We start from the raw sequence: 24,926 nt of genomic DNA on the forward strand, positions 1-24,926 counted from the left end.
CATTTACATTTCCACCACAAGTGTGATATGTTTTGGTCCGAATTTAGATATTTCTTTAACTAGAGCAGATAATTATTTTAGGTATGATTTTTAGGCTGATGTGCCATCTTATAGATTGTACTTGATTTTTTTTTGAAAAACACACTACACAGGAGTTTAACCATTGTTTTGTGTTGAATAAATGTTTTGTAAAGTGGTGTATAGACAGGCAGGAGTGTGGAAGTGAGTTTGATTACTTAGAGTTAACCATCCAAAGCAAAGGAATATGCACAAGAGAAGTGCAGGAGAGAGTGCAAGCAAGGTGGAGTGAGTGTAAATGACTGGGTCGGGATAAGTGTCAGCAGCAATAGTATGAAAGTTTACAAGATGATGATGTAGTCAGCAGCATTGATGGGTGTAACCAGGATGGACAGGATTAGAAATGAGTAGATCAGACTGACAGCTCAGGTCGGGCCGTTTGGGGACAAAGAGAGGCGAGGCTCAGATGGTTTGGACATGTGCACAGGAGGGATGGACATGTGCACAGGAGGGATGGACATGTGCACAGGAGGGATGGACATGTGCACAGGAGGGATGTTGGGTGGTGGATATACTGGAGAAAAGATGACCACAGTTTAAAATCTATGCCAGTGAAAATTTATGGCATTCCAATGGCAATAGCTGATCATAGGGCTATGGTGGGCTCCTGCTGTCTGTACACGTCTCAGCCCAACAGCTCTTGAATTGCCTGTGTGTACAGTATATAACCTAAATTTCGCCTTGCAGTTCCTCCTCCACACCGACAGGGGTCAGGGCCGCCGGGAGGGCGCTGTTGTCTCTCGTCAGCATCCTGTGGTGATGCTGCTGAGTAAAGAGGAGGTGGCCTTTCCTGCTCAAGTGAACACATCGGCTATTGAGGAAAAGTCGAAGACCTCTGATCTAAAGGCGATTAGTCTGAAAGAAAACAGCACCTCATTATTTAGACATTTTTCACCTGGCGGATCCGCAGGGCTTCATGGTGTGTCACGGCGGGGACGCTTGAGTCTGTCGGCGTGTGTGCTACGCCGGGTGTCGGCCACGGAGTGCGGGGAAAATGCCTTCTTTCTCACGGAGGTAATATTTTTCAGACACAAGTGAAGCTAACTGGGAAAGTGTGTCAAGCTGAAGAGGAGTTTGAGGTATGGGCTCATTCAGCTCACCGTGAACCTTTCTGGGATGCAGCCTTACGGAGGCACATTTTTGAAGCTGTAAGCTGCCTATGGAACCGGTATTAGCTTACACTAATTTAGCAACTAAAGGTCCGACCTAAAAACACTTTAGTTTGCCAGCTTTTACCAAAAATGGGTTAATTTAGTTTTATAGTGCGTGAGAGAGAGAGTCTGCTTTTTCTGTACAGTCTACGGCTGTGTGATAGTGGGCGTGTCTGTCTGCAGGCAAATATGTTGAAATATTTTTCATATCTAAGTCAATTTACTGCAACTAACCCAAGAGTTATCGCCTTTACAGTGTGCGTTCATTAAAGTTTTAATAAATGGCACCAACACCTATGGAAAAATACCCAATACTAACACAAGTACTGGTGTTTTTCCACTCTACACTTCGTACATCTACCCCACCAGCCTTTTTTTTTAGCAACTTGGGAGAAACAGTTGCGTTATTGTAATAAAGACCTGTTGCTCCAGTTTTAGTGGTACATATATGTGCACACGTCAATCTAAACAAGAGCTCATTTTCTCTCGTTGTGTGTCTATGGCGTAGCAGCATGTAGGATGGCTTATCCAGTCTGTGCAGTGCATTCCTTCATGTAATAAGCTTCTTGTTCAGGGCCCAGGTCTCCCTGCAGTAGGCTATTGGCTGACCAGGGCGCTGCAGAGTCCCAACACAAAGAGGCTCTGTGTTAGCCGAGCTCACAGGCCCCCACAGGAGGAGGCCCTGCCTCACTCCAAATGGGATACATCTCAGTGCTGTTGTCGGCAAGGAACACACCTTTTCACAGGAAGCTTGAGTTTCACCACAGGTGTCCTTTAGTCATTAGTAACACTTAAGCTGTTTGTGGGAATGGGTGATGAAGCACATCTGATGTCTTCACGGCTCAGTTAGCAAGTTGGTTGTTTTAACTGATTCCATCAGCTCATTTCATCCTCCAGTGCTCTCATGCTGTAGTTACAACCAAACTACACTATGCTTGATGCTTTATTATTATGTTATTAGCTTGGAAAACAGTTTTAAGGTGGGCTTTCTGGCTCTGGAGGAGTTTTTCTGAAAAATTGCCCTATTTATGTTTTTTAAAAATGTTTTAACATGCTACAAACTACGTTTAAAAGATAGCAAGTTAAGTTTATAACTATTTTCAAGACAGAGCTGCTTTTTTTAAAGGATGCTACAGAGTTAAAGGCACAGAGACTGGTAAGTTGCCCCATAGTTTTGGAGCTCAGGTCTGGAAGGAAGGCAGAATCCCCCTTAGTTTCAGAGGAAGGGAGATATTTGAGGACTTGATAACCCAGTTTGGAGAATAAGGGCGTAGTGGTTCCGTCATATAGGTGGATCTGTCTGTTTACAGATCCACCTATATGACGGATCTACTGACAGACAGATCAGGGAAAGATAATTAATTAAAGATATTGTGAAGTTGCATAATGTGATGGTGTTTTCTGCTACACTATTGGTCAGTTTAATCAAACCTTCACCCAAACTGTGCTCAGGGACAAGGTCACATATGTCATTTTAGGGGCACGTTTTCATTTTTGTTAAGAATCGCTACTCATTGTAGAGGATTGATTAGATTTTAATGAAAGTGCATGAAAATTGAATAACCATTGCAATGCTCACAAATTAGCTTTAATTTTAGATGCTTCATTTAGCAGACATAAACAATCTTTGTTTATTGTTCATTTAATATTTATCATCAACCTTGTTAAAATATAAAGTAATGTAAACTGTCTTGTTTATGTGTATAAGCTGTAATCACCAGCAGACTCTCATTGATATTGTTTCTGTTATGTAGCCTGATGGGTCCTTTTGTGTCACCTTGTAGGATTTGGCCTGCACTCGTGTTGCTCCTGTTCCCTTCCGCTGTGGCTGCAGAAGAGCCTTCGCTGCTGGATGGCTGGCACGATGTCTGGCTCTTCCGCTTTCTCGTCAACATGCTGGGATACTCCACCATTATCATCCCTGGCTACCTCCTCATTAGCTATTTCAAGCGCACCAATTATGCAGAAACAGGTTCGGGATTTGAGAGAATTTTGCCGTCTTATTTTTAAATGCACGAAAGCTGCTGATCTAAAACTCGTTGGGCTTTTGTTTTTCTCATGTTTATTTAGGGAGTGGGTTTTGCTTTCCTCTCATAAAGACCTGTGTGTTTGGAAACGAGGCCAAGACCAGCTTGTTCGATGACACGTCTGCAGCAAGCAGGAATGAGGCTGATTCGGGTTCAACACTCAAACAGGCGTTAAAGTTAATCTTTTGCGCTGCCGGACTTCAGGTATCCCCCCTCAAAACCTTCAGTCATTAATTGCATATGCTAATGCTACCACATTGTGTCCTATTTCTGAGGACCCAATGTGTGGAGGTTGAAGTATGCCACTGTTTGTCGATACTGTATTTAGAGCAACCTCCAGCGCAATGCAGTACAGCAATAAAGGTACTGATCCATGCAGGCAACACAGTTGTTCGAGGAGTGAAGGTTGTATAATTAATTTTTTTAAAAAAGGTGGCATGGTGGTAACGTCTGTGTTGGTCCTCCAGCTTACTCTAACAGTCCAAAGACATGCTTGTTAGATTTATTGTTGATTCTAAATTAGCTGTAGATGTAAATTTTCAGTGGACATGTTCTTTTTAACACTTATAACGTCATTCGTCTCCGCTGCTGGCAGACAGACCAGCAACCGCCTGAGAGCGGCTCACAGACCAGTGGTACTACATACTTTGTACTCTGCCTTCATTGATAACAGAGCTCACTACAGGCAGACCGGCCATCCTCGGATTGAAGCAGATAGCAAACACGCCACACCTGCTGGACCATAAATTTCACTTGTGTTGAATTAGACTGGCGACCGGGGATGGCTGCTTAAGGTGTGCCCGCCTCCCACCCAGTGATAGCTCAGATAGGCTCTCCTCTTTGTTTAAAAACAGAGTGACTGTAAGCCCACCCCAGTGTTGTCTGAGTGACTTTAAAACAACACTGGAGTGGACTTGGGATAACTCAGAAACATGCATACAGATACATGCATACATCTCTGGTGAGATCTCAAATTTCTGACATTCATCTTCCATTGTGACCGAGCTTTAGATACTCTGCAGTCAAGAATGGCAAAACATTTCCAAAAATGAGTTGTACAAAACTTCACACAGTAAAGGCCCTGAGTACTTCCACTTTCCTTTCAATATACAGGCAGTGAGTGGAATTTATAATAGGGGAAATGATGGATGTAATATATTTCAGCCAGTGACAGTAACACAGTTAAATGTGAAAAGAGTAAAGGGTTTGAATAGTAGTAGTGTGATTCCTGCTTTTAATACTACACACCACCCGAAATACCGCATTTAACGCTGTTTTTTCATAAAATGATCTAACTCAGTGTTAAGAATAAACTTCTTTTCTTGTCTTAGGTTTCATATCTGACATGGGGAGTCCTCCAGGAAAGGGTGATGACTCGTTCTTACGGAGCCGCAACTACAGATCAGGAGGGAGAGAAATTTAAGGACTCGCAGTTCTTGGTCTTCATGAACCGTATCCTTGCTCTGACTGTGTCGGGCCTCTGGTGCGTCATGTTCAAGCAGCCTCGCCATGGAGCACCCATGTACAAGTACTCCTTCGCCTCGCTCTCCAACATCCTGAGCAGTTGGTGCCAGTACGAGGCCCTCAAGTTCATCAGTTTCCCCACTCAAGTCCTGGCCAAGGCCTCCAAAGTCATTCCTGTCATGCTCATGGGCAAGATCATCTCCCATAAAAGCTACGAGTACTGGGAGTACTTCACTGCTGTGCTGATCTCGGTCGGCGTCAGCATGTTTTTGCTCTCAAGCACAACCGACAAACATCCATCCACCGTCACCACCTTCAGCGGGGTCATCATCCTCATTGGCTACATCGCCTTCGACAGCTTTACCTCCAACTGGCAGGACAACCTGTTCAAGTACAAAATGTCATCAGTGCAGATGATGTTTGGAGTCAACCTGTTCTCCTGTCTCTTCACCGTCGGTTCGCTGCTGGAGCAGGGTGCCTTCTTTGAGTCGCTGGGCTTCATGACCCGCCACTCCGAGTTTGCCTTTCATGCCGTGCTGCTGTCCGTGTGCTCGGCATGCGGTCAGCTCTTCATCTTTTACACTATCAACCAGTTCGGTGCTGCCGTCTTCACCATCATTATGACCCTACGGCAGGCTTTCGCCATTCTCCTCTCGTGTTTCCTTTACGGTCACACTGTTACCTTAGTAGGTGGCTTTGGTGTCGCTGTAGTGTTCCTGGCACTTTTCCTACGGGTGTATGCACGTAGCCGTATGAAGTCAGGTCGGCGGGGAGCGCAGCCGCTTGCACAGAAGGTGTAGCGCTCCAAAGTTGCACCGAACTGGGAACTAAGACCACGTTTTCTGTGGTGCTATTTGTCTATTTGTGTGCATCTTTCTTTCTTTTATTAAGTTTTTTTTACCGTTCAGTTCTTTTTAATTTTATTTTTTGTTAGCAATGGTACAGAAAGGGATTCTGCAGTTTTTACTCTTACACCAAGGTACCCCCAAGCGGTTCATGTGATTCGTCAGGTCAGAGAAGTTTTGAGTGCCTGCAAACTGCCTCTTCAGCTCTTTATCTTTTTTTTCTTTTTTCTTAAACCTCCATACATTTAGGGTTTCTATGACCATGGAAAATGTACGAGTTTAATGGCTAGGCATTATTTCCCAAGCATTACTGATATTGTCCCTTATTTAACTTTATCAAGGCTAATGGCACCATTTGTTGGGTTATCCTTCAGTCGCAGCAGCCAGATGCTCATCTATCAATCTACTGTGTTGGAGAGCAGGGGTCTTTATCTGTCTGAAGATGAGATTTTATTTTTGAAAGCTGTTAAGATGGTGTCAAAACATGGTGCATACATTTTAGTTTAATTTAAGATATATTAACATGTTGCATAGGCTAGCATCAGTTAAGGTTCAGGTAAACAACATTCTGGGTCATAAAGAAAGAATCAGATGCTGCTGTGGGTTGTTTTAGAATTTTTTTTTTTCCCCACTATGTTTTACTTAATGTTTTGAACTTTGGGCAAAAAAAAAATGTATAAATATATATATATATGTGTGTGTGTGTATATATATATATATATATATATATATATATATATATATATATATATATATATATATATATATATATATATATATATATATATATATATATATATATATATATATATATATCTTAAATCAGTTTTTTCAAGCCAACTTGTCAGTTGTGTACTTTTGTAAAAGGACTGCTTTGATGTGAATGTTTGGGGAACACTGAATGGATGATTCTGATGCCTCATTGCTGTCATAAATGATGTGAAGATACTGTAGACCCAGGGGTCAGTTTGCAGAACGGAGTGTATACAAGGGAAATGCAATGTAACTGGTACCTTGTTTGTATCATTCTACTATTTCCTCTGGTAACTGGATTAATATTAAATAACTTAATACTATCAAGTGTTTTGCAGTGATGATTACATTGTTTTTATTTAACCAGAGGAGACTGAAAAGAAGGTAGTAACATCTGGAGAAATCGAACCAGCCATGTCGCCAAAGAGTTATTGGACGTCACCTATCATGTAAAAAAATCTTGTAAAATGGGCTAATTTCTAACCTTCCTTTAAAAAAAAAAAATTCTCAAAAGAGTGGTGTGTAAAAGATTGCATAAAAATGGTTTATTTGAAGAGTTTCAGTCAAGATTTAGAGTCCATTGTAAGTACAGAAACCGCACTAGTGAAGCTTACTAATGACCTTTTGGCCTATACCAGTCGAGTCATGTCTGTACTTTTTCCTTTTAGGCCTCACCCCGACATTCAATGGCATTGACCATTGAACGTTGTATTACAGGGAGTTCACTGCAGTGGTTTGAATTGTATTTATCTAATAGACTCGAATTTTGTTTGTGTAAATGAGCAATTTCTTTGAAGCTATCATTTTTATCAAACCGGGTAAAACCAGGTGAAAAATACAAAAAGAAACTAAATGGAACTATACCTTTTTCAATCAAATCCAATACACGCAAAGAAACACTTCTTTGTGTTTTTCAGACCATAAGGCACACCAGATTATAAGGTGCACTGTTGATGAATGGGTCTGTTTTTATACATAAGGCGTATTAAGCAAAACAAAATAGTCAGATAAGTCAAACTTTACTCAACTCATTCTTCTTGCGTCCTCCACTTCCGTACCATTGATTCATTAATGTTGAATTCTCTCGCAGCTGCTCTATTCCCATGTTGTTGCAGTATATTAGTGACTAACCTTGTATTGTGGATGGATTTTCTCAGTTGTTCTCCTGACTCAAGTTTGGTCCGTTTACAGCATCCTGCGTTGCGACTGCATTTATCCCTAACCATCGGAAACCCTCACGTTAACTTTTATCCAGGGGAAAAAGTTAGCATTCATCCTCCAGCTTCACTGTGTTTATGTTATGCTAACATAGCTATGTCGCTAGCGATATCATAGCAAATTGTTATATACCAGCTAGTCCAACTTCAGTAACCCTACAAACGTCACTGCTGTTTAGTTTTCTGTCTTCATTTATGTTGGAAGTGATAGCATTGCTGTACGTTTTAATTTTTTCAGAAATCTCTCAGTCAGAACATGCTATATCATGTTTAGGTGGAAACTAGCGAGCTAACTTCCTGTTAACTTCTAACTCTAATTCAATACATTCTGTTTCCATGGATGCCTGGATGTTAAACTTAATTGTTACACCTTGTAAAGCAGCAACACTGATCATTTTATTAAAGAAGAAAGAATTTAGACAGTTTTTAACTCTCAGAGATGCTGCAGTGTTCCTTTGACTTTGGGACCTGAAGGGAACGGAGTTTTGGACCCAGATTACTCCGCGAGGCTCCTGACTACGGTAGCCGTAATGCTCCGACAATCCGTCAAGCGGTGAGGCTTTGTAGCTTACCAAAGTCGTACTAAAACATTTTTTGACAAATTTATGAGCGCCCTGTACCAGATAAAATCGGTTCGAGGTTAGTAAGCACAACCAGAATTCATACATAAGGTGCACTGTCGATTTTTGAGAAAATTAAAGATTTTAAGTGCACTTTATAGTACGGAAAATGCGGTATTAGTGTCCTCCTGTGATGTGATTTGTAAATTCCAACAGTGTGCCACATGGATCAATGGATCAAGCCTGTTTTCTGCATTTCTGCATGAATACACCTGTGCATCCTTGATTATAGTTAATTTAGCAAATTGCTTCTCTCTTGTAGTTGCATTACAGGAATGAAGACCTCCACTGTAGTGTACTGTGATTTGTTACAGGATGACGAGCAGGAAGAAACTTGACTCTAGTTTTCCTGTAATGTTGCTCATAATGAAACAAAACAATCAGCAGTGAAATATTAAGCAGACTCTGTCTTAAGGTTTGTCTATGATAAAAATTGGTGTCACGTTTTGTATGTGTGGTATTTGATTTGCCGACTTTTTCTGTACATGTATGAAAAGTGCAATGTGGTTATAAACCCCACTTGGCAGGTTTGAATCTGGTGATATTATTTCAGTAATGTTATGTTGCTACTAAGTTCAGTCTGAGTCACATACAACACACTTTCAGGAGGTGTGAGGTCCCGACATGGTAAAATCAAAGTACAGTTTTACTCTCTGCTCTTTCACAACCAATAACTAGAATCTCAGTTTTGTCTTTTGTCCCTTGGAGGTTACTTTGGGCCATCTGTTCACGTCAGAGATACAGATTTCAAAGGAGTAAATTGGGCTTTGGTGAATAGGATTTACATCTGTATAAAGGTGGGTGTCATCTGCAAAAAAGCTGATAATCGATTTTCATGAAGCGAATGTACATTTCTGTATTGGCAGCGATAGCAGCAGCAGCACAGTGCTGAGATCGCTGTGCTTCAAAGCTTTAGGGGCCTGAGTTTTTACCATAACTGCAAGTTTTTCGGTTCAAATCACTCATTTGATTCTCTTTCCGAAATGCCACGGCTCCCGTGCCCCTTCCACCCTCTCCTGTCTCATCGAGCGGCAAGACAGCAAATATAATTTTCGAAATACGTTTGAGGTACTCTTTGCGCTTGTCACTGATTCATTAATCAGTCCACTATTATGATTCACTGAACATCAAAACGAAGACTGGGTTTGACTGTGAAGTGCCAGAAAACATTTCCCCCTGGTTTATCGATCTCAAAGCGGCTCAATCGGGGAATTTCCCTACACCTCTCGTTTTCACAAGTCCTACACCCCATCTGGGCTGTAGAAGTGCTTCACTGCGTCAGTCTTAGCACTCTTCTTTTCAGTGAGAGAGATTTAAAAAGAAAAAACAAACAAGAGAGGTGGGGTATAATAGGAGCTGCAGACAGATGACCTTTGGTTTCAGCCCCCACTGGACCAGTCACTGTGAGCTCTCGCTCTGACTGCAGGGATGACACATTCCGAGTGTTTTTTATTCCTTTATTAAAAGAACATTTGACTGTTTCCATTACTTGGGAGCTTCCCGAAACAATATTTGCCTTCCTGGAAGAAGACTCACAGCTTTGTTGAGGACAAAGTGAAAGGTATCGAAAACATTAAAGAAAATGGTGGAGGTATTAGGAAATACACATATTTTCTTTTTAGTTAGTCAACATAAGAAGACTTCTCCCCCTCTCCAGCAGGCTTATCATCACTTATGTGGACAATGAAACCTGCAAGCTTACATATGAATACAATATATAGGATAGAATATATAGATATATAGTTTCTTTTTTAGCTGTAAAACTGCAGCACCAGAGAAATGTGAAATGAATAAAGATCAGTTACAAATCATACCTCAGAAAGCAGCGGTTTCAGAGATAAAACATGCTATTTCTTCTGGACTTTGATAAATGAAATGATAATATGATATTGATAATACAATCATATGGTAATATACACCTAAAGAAAAATTATTTACTGATTTTATTTAGAGCCCAGCTTGCGAGGCCAAGGGGAGATTCTGTGGAGATGTTGTCACATGGATAAATGTCAGTTCCATTAATAACCTTGAATATTGTGACGCAGATGCAGTAATATGCAAAAGGTCTTGAGCCACCACTTCAGTTTTGCTTTAAATATAGTGCTAGGAAAATGGAAAATGGTTGTCGCGATTTACTGAAACATCCGCAACCATACAGCATATAAGCTAGAAAGTCAATATTTGGTATGATCACCTTTAATTCCAACATAGCTTGAACTCTCTTAGGCAAATTTTCTTCTGATTTCTTTAAGTAGTCATCGGGAACAGTTCTCCAGGCTTCTTGGAGAACATTCAAAGCTCTTCCTTGGATGTTGGCAGCCTTTTGTTCTTTTCTTTGTCAAGATAATCCCACACTGGCTCAATAATGTTGATGTCCGAGCTCTGGGGAGGCCATTCCATTACTGATAGTTCAGTTCAATTTTACTGAATTGGCAGTGTGTCCGAGATCATTGTCCTGCTGAAAAATGAAGCAGAAGCAGCTGCCGATCAGATAATTTCCATATAAATGGTGGATCGAAATCTAACAGTAGTTTTCCGTGTGCATACTTTCATTTTTGTATGTGATGTATGTGAAATGTAGGCCCAACCCATGACAGACCCACCACCATGTTTTACAGATAGCTGTAGATACTCACTGTTGTTCCTCTCACCTGACCTCCTTTGTTCGTTTTGACAAAAAAATTTGACCCAGAAATTTAAAATCTGGATCTGATTTACAGTCCAGTTCTTATGTAATGTGGCATACATCAGGCTTTCTCCCTGTTTCCCTTCCTTAAGAATGGCTTCTTGACAACCACCCTTACACTGACACATTTCTGGCTTCAGTGAACAGCAGACGGCTCAAGAGCCAGATGCATCTCTCAGGTCCTGTATCAGGTTTTTGCTGGATTATTTCCTATTTCTTAAGATCATTACTTTCAGATACTGTTCATCTGATGTACTTAGTTTTTTAGGCCCGTAACCTCTTCTGCCCTCCACTAATTCAGTTTCCTCAAATTTTTTAAGGACACAATGCACACCATGGCGAGATACACTCGTTCTCAGGCTAATAACTCTTTGGGAATCACCTTGTTGCTGCACCAACACTGTGTTATGTTTGATATTTTTCATAGATTCAGATAAAGAACTAGTAAAAAAAAAAAAGAAAAGAAAAGAAAAAAAGAAGAAGCCATTTGTCGTGTGTAGATGCATCACTGATTCATTCCTTTATGTCTTTTTATGCTTGGATGATTCATAGGTCAGTGTTAAGTGGCCTAAAATGGTGAAAGTTCAATGAGACACTAACATTTCAACAGCATATTATGAAAATGAAAAATATTACCTGTGGTATATATTAATATGCTTTTAAAAAACCCCTTTGTCTTTTAGATTTTTAATAGATTTCCTAGTTGAATCTACCGTCAGAGTACCGTTCAAAAGGTCAAATAATGAAAATCAAAATATAGAAGCAAATTTTAAAGAAATGGGGGATAGCTTACGAATTTGCACAGTACTGTAATATAAAAAAATATAATATAAATATAATATAAAAAATCAGTCGAATTAAATAAAAATTATAAATCATTTTTGCACTGAAAAGACAATACAGAGGAATTTGTCTTCACTGGTTTGGCAATTGTGAAGGAATCAAGAGGGAATTTTGCAGAGTTTAAAACAATGCAGATGTTACCAGACTTCAATAAGACTTGAGATAATGATAATGATTAAAGGTAGTTTGCACTGTGATTGTAAAGGATTTAGGAACTTTCATAGACAGACTAGGGACACTTTTTTTAGGTCAAAGTCATGGAAGTTTGAAGTCATGGCTTGTTTTTGTAATCCTCCAACCGCATGTTTAATAGCTGTATTTTTCAAAAGACAAAGATCTCAAAATATAATTACAATTCCCAGAATCAGAACATCTGGATTTCTCTTTGGAATCTTATTTTTTTAGGGGGGATTTACATAAAGATGGAATGTGTTTAGATTTCCAGATTAGCCAGAGAAACTGACCTGCAGCCAGAATGCTTCAGAAATAATTACAGTAAGATTTTACTAACTCTGGGTCACTGAATCTGAAACAGATGCTTAAAATGATTAGCTGTCTCTAGTTTTCCTGATATGCTGAGAGGTCAGTTCTTGAACCAAAACTTCTTAACTGAAACCAGAAAGGAGTAAAATACATTTTGACCACTGGGTTTTGACAAAAAAAAAAAAAGGCCTAGATGTGAGTCATTTTTGAATTCTTCCTAAACTATTCCTTTATTTTGTAGGAACTGAGCTTTTTTCGAGTTGGATTTCCACCAAGTCTGAAATGCTGTGTCCAGTTTCAAATACTAAACTTTCTCTACTTACTTTTGACCTCTGCTCTGACCTTATGTTTGAATCCTAGTACTCGGAAATCCAGATAAAATCTAGATAGGAAATCTAGAAGTGTTCTTTAAAGCACACCGAGATATACCACAAGTAATATTTTTCATTTTCATAATATGCTGCTGAAAGTTCTGTGACTCATGGAACTTTCACCAATGAAATTCACTTAACCTTAACCTGCATTTCCTCTCTTGGTACATGAAGCTATGATGAAACCAACATACAGTACTGTGCAAAAGTCTTGAACCACCCTTATTTCCTTACTCTTTTTGCTTCCAAGGAGCCAGACTTTCTTGTCCTTTTTAAAGTGGTCTTAAGAAATAGCACTCCAGGGTTTCTGAAGGTATTTTAAAGTTTGGGGGTTTTACTTTTGGGACATTCATTCGTGGACTTTGCTGCTGCTAATCTAGTGACTGTTCACCAAAGCTTTGTCTGAAATGGGTCAGTGGAAAGGCGATTGTAAAGAAGCCATTGTTAAGGGAAAGAAAACAGGGAGAAAAGGCTGGGGTATGTTAATTACACAAGAATTGGGCTCAAAATCAGTAGCAAAAAGGTTTTATGGATTGATATGAATGCAGGAGATCAGAAGAGAGGTACAACAGTGAGTGTCTACACTCATCTGTAAAACACGGTGGAGGCTCTGTCAAGGTTTGGAGCTGCATTTCAGCCAGTGGTGTTGGATATCTTCTTAAAACTGATAGAACCAACAACGCAGAAAAGTACAGTACTGCCAAGCATCTGATTGGCAGTGGCTTTATTTTTCAGTTGGACAATGATTCCAAACACAGTGCAGTAAACTCATATCTGGATAGATGAACACACAATGGAACAGCATCAGTCATGGATTGGCCTCCCCATAGACATAGCACAAACTTCCATGTAATTAAAGCATTAAAACAGTGCGGGATTCTCTTCACACAGACAGAACAAAAGGACGCCAATATCCAAAGATGTTAGAGTGTCCATCAAGAAGCCTGAACCAATTCTGACGACTATGTAAAGAAATTATAAGAAAGTTTGGGTAATAAAGGCCTGAATTTCCACAAATGCTTGCACATCTTTCAGTAAATCACTGCATATATTTCCCATTTTACTAGCAAAATATAAAGAAAAGAGGGACTGACTTTTCTCCATGTGGTCACAACAGCTTCACGTGGCCTGGCAGGCTGAGGTTGAGGTGGGGTGGTAATAACTCTGCTATGTTTTCTAGTATACTATTTCAAATTAAGTTTTTAAACTGTTAGATTAAAAAAAACAAACAGTGACAATATTGTCATTTGAAGCAATCATAAACAGACGAGAAGGCTGATATTACAATTAATAATTAACCCTCATTTAAACAGTGTACACAGGTGTAAAATGTAAGCCATTGAATGTCTTATTAACAGCAGCCAACTGGCTTTTTTATTCATTTTATACCACTGAAAACTGTGTGCACATGTGCACCTCACTTGATTTGCATTTCTCTGGCGCCACAGCGTTCCCCCTAAAAACTCAGTAACAATTTAAACCAGGTTTTACTTTAAACTGTCGCTCAGAAGTTTTCCCTGGGCTGTAAAGCAACACAAACAGCTCGCGTGTGATTTGCCACCCTCTTACAGCTAGTCATAAAGGTTAACATTTAAACCGATGTTTGTGTTTTATTCTTCATGATAAACTGTTATCTGCTCATCTTGCTTCCTTCCTACTTAGTGTGGGTGTTTATCCTGTTCCTGTATAGTATTTACTAACTGCTGTCAATATGACAATTATAACACCCTGCCTTATAGGTGTAATAAAAATGTTTCGGATCATGAGTAGAAGTTATGATTTTTCTGACATTTAGTATTTCAAATGTCAAGGAAACGAAAATACGCCACGTTTAACACATGACACCAAGGTGATGTGGTCGCAGTAAGCGCTGTAATGTCAAGCTACATTTGCGGTGTATATGATAGGTATTGTTTACTCATACTAAAACTACACGTCTGTGGTGGTCTGTTATCAGTGGGCCACAAACACACCAAAACTCTTTCGTTTAGGTCATCATGACATAGGAAGAGCCACACAGAGAGAGGAGCATTTTGATTTCTTCTCAGGGTACTCCAAAATGATCAGGAGCACTCCTCTGCACGAACTAAAGCCGTGTAGTCTGACGCATTTTAAACCAGTTTCTTGGCATTTCTGCGCTGGCATCGTGCACCAGAGCAAGACAGACTGCAGTCTGCAAATGTCGCAAGATGCATTCACAACTGTGACGCTGCTGCCAAACAGCAGGAACCCCTCCATTATTGCGCTCAGCATTTGTGGGCTGAGAACAGACTTACACAAAGGAGTTATGTTTCCACAGGATGTCTTTTGTTAAAAAAAAAGAAAAAAGACAAGTCAGATCAGAAGCACCTTTCAACTTTACAAGGGAAACCTATTCTGACTCTTGATTAACCTCACAAGGAAATTTCCATTAGTGCTGTCATAAACAGATGTCACCGTATATTAGAACATCCCTTTGAGGTTACCTATTTGTCAGTCTAGATTCAGTTTATTGGGAAAAACAGTCATGCATCTATCCCTGTTTCCCCCTTTTTCCTTCTAATTAAATCTGCCTTTCCTCTAAATAGAGGACAACCATCATTTTTTAGTGTTTGAGTTCAAAATGTTTTTTTGTGCATGTAAAAAAAAGTTAATTCTTCAGCACAGGCAAGAATTAAACTTCATGTTGTACAGCTAAAAGCATGTGGACTACCAACAGTTCATCACACAGAGGACTAAGACTGAGTAAAGGAATTGACACATATAAGTAAATATCCACTTTATTAGGTACACCTGCATAGACAGGCCAATAATCAGTAATAATAGCAAGAATACTATAAAGTGCACGCATGTAGGCAAGTCTGTTTCACAATACTTTTCTTGTTGGCACCAAAGTTCATTCATGATAATATTCTGCATTATGGGGGCCAAACCCAGACCAGTAAACTTTTTTTTGGAACACCTGAGTGCCTGAAAACGTTCTCTTTTTAGCGCAAAGTACAAGTGCAATCGGAAAAACTAGTATTTTAATGATAAGCTGGGAAAGAAAATGTTAAAAAAAAAGAGTCCAATTTGAATAATATGCCTCAGCGTTTTCACAATTAGTCAGCTTACTGATCCACAGTGGTCATGTTTATTGTTTGCTGTAGAGGTGTGATGATTCAGACTTCTGGCTCAGATGAAATTAATAGTTCAGCCCCTCTCATGCTGTGATCCATTCTGAAAGACTCTTGTCACCGTGCTTACTGGTGCAAAATGCAGTGGAAAGTCCAGAAATGGGTCCTCCTCCTCCTCCTCTGCAATTTACATAACCATGCCGTAGGCCGCATTGAACCCTTTGGGAAGCCAGTTCAGACCCCATAATCAAAACCTTTATGCCACAGCAATAAAGGTTTTGATTATGCTCACCATCAGTGTTTAATGCATTAGCCTGCTGATGTAGTGGAATCTTTCTTAATAAACGAGTGAAGGAATATTAATTTACATTTGCTCACATGCTTAAATTTCATGTATGGTTGTGCTTTCATAGTTTGAAAAGGGAGTACGCTCAGAAGGCAGGGAGTTGAGGATGTGGTGATATCGATGTCCTTGCCGGATAAACAAGATAAGATGGTCAGGGCTGTCTATACCAGGGGTGTCAAACATAAGGACCCGGGGCCAGAATCAGCCCGGCAAAGACTCCAGTGGGGCCCACTGGATGGCTATGCAGAAAAAGGGAAAAAGAAAGAGAACATATATTTTGGACTGTTAATTGTACTTTCATAAGTTTTACAGCTTTTCCTCTTCTCCTTGGCCCTTCATGCTACACCAGAGTAATTAAGTTATAGATTTCTGTAACTTTACTCATTTGCTTCTTAAAATTTAAGCCCAAGGAGTCGTGCTGAGAGATTTCTTCCTGTTAAAATAGCACTTCATTTTTTTATGTAAAATATCTCAGGGATTAAATGTGTAGTTAAACTTCTGTACACTGGCAGAAAGTACAGTTTCACTGGTCCAGGCAAGTTTCAAGTTAAAATATTCCACACATTTCATCAAACCTTTAAGATCAGCTATATAAACACATAAAAACTACCATTTATAGTGTTATCTGATTTACCTTATCTAACCCTTATCCTTTGATGAATTTCCACAACATATTTAAATACACATGCTTCTGGGAGAGCAGAAAGAGTATCTAGAAATTATGAATAGGATCCTTTGTTATATTCCTAATATTTAGGGAACCGGCTCATATGTCCCAGCTTAAAATGAGACTGAGTTTTTAGAATTGTGGTTTTTAAGCTGCCAAATAACCAAAGCTACAAACATCAGCCAGGAAAACATGACAAGGTATAGCAACGAGTGGTGTACCTTCCAAACCAACCTCAGGCAAGTCTTTATCTACACCATACCACATGGAGAGAAAAAGACTTGCACTGCTGCTGCAAGGTGAGTAGGGTTTGCAAAGACACAGTTCCCTAGCTGCGTCATAGGGATGGTCTTATCCAATCCTTAAAGATATTGAGATTTTAAAAACATACTACTGTATTATAAGGTACTGTATCATTAACTACTGTTAAATCATTTCTTTAATTTGCACTGCATGTTCAAAAATATGCTTTGTGAGTCTACTTCTGCTATAGGTGTGGCTATAAAAGTAAATGCTGTAAATGGTTATCTGTTGGCTCTTTGATACAGCTGGGATAGGCTCCAAATCCACACAATGCTGTTAAGTGGTTGAGAAACGTAGATGTGTTGATTAAAAGACCAACTCATTTATTTACTTTTACAGAAATGGACTGGTTCATTATGGTGTTACTGATAAGACAACACAGGGTAGAGAATGGCACTGAGGGACACGGTCACCCCAAGCTTCACTATATGGCTACACCCCTGATTAAAGGTGATCACTGCTGTAGTAGCAACTTAAGTTTCATGTTCAGTGTCCACATATTTATTGTAATATACTTTGCACACTCAGCTTTCCCTTACTGTCATGGCAAGTTTAACATGACCTTTACTAACCGTGCCTGACTGATGCCTGTAGTCCCGCTGTTACTTTGTGCCGTATTTTTACATTTATTTACATAACATTGTCAGTACTTGCGCACACAGCACAAGTTTTAAGAAGGTGGTCAAGTCACAGAGATAAGAGGTGGCAAAGAAGCAGCGGAGTCGGTTTCTGAATGACAGAGCTTAAGTTTCCTCACTATCACTTTGACTGGAGCGAGTGTGAGTGAGTTAGTGTGTGAGGGGACAGACACCCACACGTCACTGTTTTACTGACAAGAGCAGAAAAAACTGCTGCCACCTACTCAAGCTTGTACAAAACACACGACTTCCAGGAAAGCTACACGCTCTACATTTCCCCCAAATGTTCAGCTGATACCGCCTCACGCTTTGAAGAAACACGTGCCTCCAGCACATGGCTGTGTCCTTTAATGCAACCATCTGCATTTCTCAGTGCCGTTCTTTGTCAGGTTAACAGGATTACTTTGGTTTTCTTTTTACTCCCTTCTCAGGCACACCTGCACTGTAATTTATGCAGCTGTATGAGAGGTCTTAAAGAGAAATTATGGATTTTAGTGAGAATAAAGACGAAGTAGATTTACATTAAACTGATCTGATCATACATTAAAATGTAATGAAGTTGGCATTTTGAAGCAGCTTTAAGCAAGCCAGGCACGGGGCAGGGGGGAGAAGAGACTCTTTACAATAGTAACACTTACAAAACCCATTCTTCTGTGTCTAAACCACTTGTATGCTGATGTTTGGAAATGGCTCTCACACTGCAGCATGTCCCCACCTAGTGGATACATTGAGCAACTGCCCCAGTAAGAATTTTGAAGACGTGGATCACGTCCAAGTATGTGTGCAGACACTTATTTTAAATTCCCTAATTAAGGCATAAAAATACTACAAGACAAATAAGGTCTCACATCTTTAATTTTTTTGCAAAACAAGACTTGGAATTACAGACGAGCCTGAACTCAGGCAAAGGAATCATACAGTCCTCTCTCCATGCAGTGTGCAGAGTTGCACGTGAACAGCACCCCCCCAAACCCTCCAGATGCGACTGTGGAATGTACTTGTGTTCACACATTTACCGCTCTGACATTTAAAACTCAGTGCAACAGGGTTCTCATTAAAACAAATGTGGCGTCACCATGAACTTCTACAGGAAAAATCAAGACAGCCTCTTAAAGAGCTCTTCAGTGTGCTGCTCCACACTCAAGAGCACCAATATCGGTCCACCTCACAACATTAATAGCTATTTTTTTTTTACAGTTTAAGGATGAACAATTGGAAAGGGAGGATTATGTGTTGAAATCTGGGGTGCGATCTTGTTTAATCCACTTCTTCCATGCGTGAAGCATCGTCCTCAGCTTCGCCTTCTAGGGGAGGCATCTCATCTGGGACAGCTGTAGTGGTGGTCTCCTCTGCGGGAATGTCGTCATCGTCGATACCTGAGAGCACAAAAAGCATAGCGTTGTTCACCTAGATCGATACCCACTTCTAGAAAGTCAAGAGGATCTGGAGTTTTCTTACCAAGACCAAGTTTGATCATTCTGTAGATGCGGTTGGAGTGAGTCTGTGGGTCGTCCAGGGAGAAGCCTGAGGACAGCAGTGCGGTTTCAAACAGCAGGATAACGAGGTCCTTCACAGCCTTGTCGTTCTTGTCAGCCTCAGCCTTCTGCCTGAGAGTCTCCATGATGGGATGGTCAGGGTTGATCTCCAGGTGCTTCTTGGCCATCATGTAGCCCATGGTGGAGTTGTCCCTGAGTGCCTGGGCCTTCATGATCCTCTCCATGTTGGCGGTCCAGCCGTAAGTACTTGTCACAATGCAGCAGGGGGATGACACCAGTCTGTTTGACACAGTCACCTGAAGGAGACAGACGACATTAAGATTTAAAGAGGCTCAGGCGACAACATCTGATAATAGGAGACAAAGTCAAGTTAGAAATAATACCAGCACATTTCAACTTTAAATCTAGTCTAGTTTACGTCCCCAAATCCTTGCGAAAACTCAAGTACTAGATGCACATTACTGCAACAAGCACGAGTTTGACTGCATTCACTTTACGGTTCAGATTTCAAACATGTACAGCGTCACATCTGGCAAAGAATGCCAATCATTCGCATCACACCAAGACTGCAGGAACTCACCACAGTACTAGTTGGGACCAATTAGACGACCTGTTACCAAACAAAATCCGGTCAGCCACAGTTGTGAACTTTGAGACCCTAAACGCTAGAGCACGAAGGGAAGTTTGGGTTAATCTTAATTGGGCTCTCACTAGGATCACTGACCTTCTCCACTTTCTTGTCAAGGATCTCCTTCATGAGCTTGCAGAGGTTCTCAAATTTAGCCTTGTCATCCTCCATCTTTTTCTTCTCCTCCTCATCCTCTGGCAGCTCCAGACCCTCTTTGGTGACAGAGACCAGGGTCTTGCCATCAAACTCCTTCAACTGCTGGACACAGTACTCATCAATGGGCTCCGTCATGTACAAGACCTCAAAACCACGCTTGCGGACACGTTCAACAAAGGCAGAGTTGGCCACCTGATCCTTGCTCTCACCTACAAATGACAAAAAAAGCGATAAAGTTTGAATAAAACTTCATTTTTAAAACTTGTGTAAATGCAGTTCTCTTCTACCATTTCAGAAGCTACTTAAGGTTTATTTTACTCACCAGTAATGTAATAGATGGATTTCTGGTTTTCCTTCATGCGGGTCACGTACTCCGAGAGGGAGGTGGTCTCGTCACCGGACTGGGAGCTGTGGTAACGCAGGAGCTCAGACAGCTTCTTGCGGTTTTGCGAGTCCTCGTGCACACCCAGCTACAAGTGAACAAATAAGATTTATCATCTTATCCAAAAACAATCTCATATACCAGTAGGTTAATGGATTCAAATAAAAAGTCAATCCCACCTGTGTATGGTCAGGTGGGATGGACTGCCAGCAATGTCACTATTCTAATCACACTGACATTGCACACTGCATGAATTCTGCTACATAGTTTGTCACTTAAGGCTTTTAATTAACATGTTTTCAGTCTACAGCATAAATGTGGGAAGTTTCTATTCCTAATGCAGATTTGACTGCATGGGATTACACAAATGCAAAAACAGCTATTCTTCTGCGTTTTAAAGATCTGGTTATTACAAAAAAAGTCTACACTACTTTGAAGAGAGCTTTACAAACCAGATTAAAGAATAAAGAGGTAAACCTTTGAGGTCCTAGAAGATGCACTGACATGAAATGAAGAGAATTTTAAGAGCCAACTTTCTTAAAGACAAACAAAAAAGAAAAGTAGCCAAAACATTATAAATACCTTGAGGTTCTTTGAGAAGGCTTCGTAGAACTTCTTGTAGTTTTCTTTATCCTCACCCAGTTCAGCAAAAAGCTCAAGACATTTCTTGACAATGTTTTTACGAATGACCTTCAGGATCTTGCTCTGCTGCAGCATTTCTCTGGAGATGTTCAGGGGCAGGTCCTCGGAGTCCACAACACCACGGATAAAGTCTGGAATAACATAAATGCTATACTAAGCCTTTGCCTTTAAGCAACTCCTTAATGTGTGCTAAGCTGTAAATTAAAGTACTTTCAGACTAAAGGTAAAAAGCAAGTCATCTTACTCAGATACTCAGGGATGAGCTCTTCACAGTTGTCCATGATGAAGACTCTCCTGACGTAGAGCTTGATGTTATTCTTCTTTTTCTTGTTCTCAAAGAGGTCAAAAGGTGCGCGGCGGGGGATAAAGAGCAAGGCACGGAACTCCAGCTGGCCTTCCACTGAGAAGTGCTGCAGGGGAAAATGACTCAGTTTAGCTTTATTTGTAGTTTATGACTAGGTTAAAAACCCAGTAGGCCAATTAAAACCTGGAAGAGCTGTTTAGGTTAACCTGCTTACCTTAACAGCCAGGTGATCCTCCCAGTCATTGGTCAGACTCTTGTAGAACTCGCCGTACTCTTCGTTTGTGATGTCGTCAGGATTCCTGGTCCAGATGGGCTTGGTCTTGTTCAGCTCCTCCTGGTCGATGTACTTCTCCTTGATCTTCTTTTTCTTCTTCTTGTCCTTGTCTTTGGAGTCCTCCTCATCATCTGAGCCAACATCCTCGATCTTTGGCTTGTCCTCACCTTCCTCTTTCTCCTCCTTTTCTGCCTTTTCCTCCTCTGCCTCGTCGTCACTGACCTCCTTGTCGCGCTCCTTCTCCACCTGCAGATTCACATTACTTTGATTTTTACTTTGCTGTTCTTTAATGGTATACTAACAACGTCCTCTATAAAAGTCACTTACAAAGAGGGTGATTGGGTAGCCAATGAACTGAGAGTGCTTCTTCACGATCTCCTTGACCCTCTTCTCCTCGACGTACTCTGTCTGATCCTCCTTCAGGTACAGGATGATCTTTGTTCCACGGCCAATGGGCTCACCTGTGAACAGTTGTGATGCTTTTAGTACATTTTGTACTAAAGTGTCCATGGATTCAAGATTCAATTTTTAGATACTTCAACTCCATATTTAAGCCTCTAAAGGAGCGCACTTTGCTAGACGATGCCAACTTTAACGCCAAGATTGAAAACAACTCTCTTAATACTTTAAAGCTACATTGTAACCTCAGACACATGAAAACCAATACACAATTAACAACATCAAGACCATTAATAGTAAGAACTGCTTCCAATTAATGAGAAATCAGGGACATCCTTAGATGTACCCACAATATTTAAAAACAGGTTTAGTTCTGATATTGTAACATCAATACACTTACTGTTGTCAACCTTGACTGTGAAAGAACCTCCAGCAGAGGACTCCCAGGCATACTGCTCATCATCATTGTGCTTTGTGATGACAACCACTTTCTCAGCAACAAGGTAGGCAGAGTAAAAACCCACACCAAACTGACCAATCATGGAGATGTCAGCACCAGCCTAGAGGAACACAGTCAGTTCTAATGTTAGATTTCAGCTTAATTGTGAACATGGAAAATGCTGTCCTCTTATAAAGCGTCCCTACGGTTCCATACTGAGATGCAGTCCCTTCATACCTGCAGGGCCTCCATGAAGGCCTTGGTACCAGACTTTGCGATGGTACCCAGGTTGTTAATGAGGTCGGCTTTGGTCATACCGATTCCAGTATCGACCAAGGTCAGGGTGCGTTCAGCCTTATTGGGAATGATGTCAATTTTCAGATCCTTGCCACTGTCGAGCTTGGAGGGATCAGTCAGGCTTTCATAGCGGATTTTGTCCAGAGCCTGCAAATGTTTAAACAACAGGATTAAAACTAACAGTCTTTATAGCATTTAGAAACACAAAAAATGGCTAAAAATAAATGCATCAGTGCTGAATGAAAAGCTCTGCTCCTGCTAACTTACATCAGAAGCGTTGGAAATCAACTCCCTGAGAAAGATCTCTTTGTTGGAATAAAAGGTGTTGATGATCAGCGACATCAGCTGAGCGATCTCAGCCTGGAAGGCAAAGGTCTCAGCCTCCTCTTCTTGGTGCATTTCTTCAGGCATCTGCATTAAAACAGTTCGTGTATGCTTTAATAAAATGGGTGGATTTCGATAAAAACAGGATAAGGCTAATTATGGGATCCGGTTAAACTACATATATTCAACTACTTTCAGTTTCGCAAACTATCACCGTTTGATCCTGTCAGAAGTCGGTTACATAATATGGATAACTGCCGTCATGTTGCGGAAGTGGCCGTTAACCAACATGGCGCCGAGCGACAGACAATGGACCCCGCAAACACGTGCTAAGGAAAAGCTACCGATGAAAATAACGAAAAAAAGCTTATGCAATGCGGCAAAATAGGTTCACCCAGAAGAGCAACTTAAAGCCGTGTATTAACGACGGCAAACGTGACTGTCATATAAAACGGCTCTGCCACCAATTCGAATAAATAAGAGCTAAAAACACCACTCACTTAGGACGAGCATAAATCTGAAAGCATTGGCAACTTGAGAGACTAACTCGTGCGTTTTATAGACACGCGACAGCTACGTGAACACGGGGACTAAGCGAAATCGACTCAAGCCAGTTCACGTTACTCTTATAAAGATTTAAAAGGATTAATTCTGTTAATGTGGACCAGTCGTACAATATATGAACCGATACAGCGCTGTCATGTTCGCCACACCTGCCTTGGTACTACACACGGCTGGGGCAGTGCGGCAGAGTGCAGCATTTACACCGCTCGACGTCTACGTGACAAGTACAAACATTTCTTACGCCACAGTAATTAAAAACCAAAATTCTGAATACTACTGTGATATGTTAGCTGTACCTGACCAAAGTTACTTAAGGTTACAACCGTAACTCGTGAGAATACGAGCTGTATACTTCAATGACTGTTTAATAAAAGGTCAAATATCAAAGGCTAAAGCACGTAGTAACCAACAAGAAACCGCTCGTCTACATACCTTGTTAATTTCGTTGACTTTTCTTGAATAAAATGCAACCAAATCGCTATCCCTTACGCTGTCTGACGCAGAGAAATGGAAAGGGACCTCCTTTTAATAGACCGGTATCTTTATACACGTGCTTCACTGTGCAGTCATATCCATCCGCGGTGCGCCATCTAGTAAGGAGAAGTGCACCAAGTGAACTACAGTTAATGTTTTAAGGCTACATTCACCATGTGATGAGTTTGAATGAAGACTTGAGGAAATACCATAACTAAATAAATAAATATGATATTATTAAGACATTTTAGCAGGTATTAATTCAGTGGATTGAAGTGTAATGTGTACTAAAGAAAACAAATCTCTGGAGATTTAAAGCCATTATATTAGGTATACAAAAACAAGGGGACTTTTTCAAGATTAATTAGTAAAGTGAATTCAAAAACACTTTACACTACGTTATACTAATCTGGAAAACACAGTATTACAGTTTTATTTCTGAGACAAGCGCATCATTGCTGCCATCTTGTGGCCATTAAAACCAAAAACGAAAGTATTGTCCGAACCGATCTATTTTATACCAGTTTCCAGAGCTGCCGCGATATGCTAACAAGGCATAATTTAAATCAGTCTAACAAATAAAGTCAATAAAACTCACGAGTATACTGTTAATTTTCCGACAGACCAACAAAGACTTTAGATCTTTTTAATCTGATGGAAGAATATTCAAAAACATGCAGGGTGTGCTTCGTTTCTTCTAGCACTTTCCATGAAAATCCCGCCTAAAGTGACGTCACGCGATGTCAGTCGCAGTCTTCACGTAACAGCCGCTGTCTCGGAGAGGCACCGACAAAATACAAAACAAGACAAACAAACAAAAAACCCATCAAAAACAAAACGCTGCTTATGCAATAAATAAATAATTGATCTTCAGATATTTATTCTGTCGGATGTCAAAATTATTATTTTATTCGTAAAAGACATTATGGAGGAACTCCTATGCACAAATAATAGACTACG

At 40.4% G+C, this 24,926-nt stretch overlaps 2 protein-coding genes across 2 annotated transcripts; one reads left to right on the top strand and one right to left on the bottom strand.

Annotated features, from left to right (window-relative positions):
* Positions 1-766: 766 nt before the first annotated feature.
* Positions 767-6,641, top strand: slc35b2 (solute carrier family 35 member B2). The gene is made up of 4 exons (XM_031730188.2): positions 767-1,092; positions 3,014-3,201; positions 3,300-3,460; positions 4,588-6,641. The coding sequence occupies exons 1-4, from the start codon at positions 1,073-1,075 to the stop codon at positions 5,518-5,520; spliced, it is 1,302 nt and encodes a 433-aa protein (XP_031586048.2). The 5' UTR covers positions 767-1,072; the 3' UTR covers positions 5,521-6,641.
* Positions 6,642-18,424: 11,783 nt separating this feature from the next.
* Positions 18,425-23,021, bottom strand: hsp90ab1 (heat shock protein 90, alpha (cytosolic), class B member 1). The gene is made up of 11 exons (XM_039598623.1): positions 22,872-23,021; positions 22,545-22,751; positions 22,269-22,428; positions 21,797-21,930; positions 21,410-21,715; positions 21,136-21,301; positions 20,832-21,022; positions 20,190-20,337; positions 19,808-20,076; positions 19,046-19,379; positions 18,425-18,963 (listed from the first exon to the last, which is right to left on the bottom strand). Exons 1-11 carry the CDS (start codon positions 23,019-23,021, stop codon positions 18,845-18,847), a joined length of 2,184 nt encoding a protein of 727 aa, XP_039454557.1. The 3' UTR covers positions 18,425-18,844.
* Positions 23,022-24,926: the final 1,905 nt, after the last annotated feature.

The sequence above is a fragment of the Oreochromis aureus genome, linkage group 15, assembly GCF_013358895.1.
Source record: "Oreochromis aureus strain Israel breed Guangdong linkage group 15, ZZ_aureus, whole genome shotgun sequence".
In the NCBI taxonomy this organism is placed as follows: Eukaryota; Metazoa; Chordata; class Actinopteri; order Cichliformes; family Cichlidae; genus Oreochromis; species Oreochromis aureus.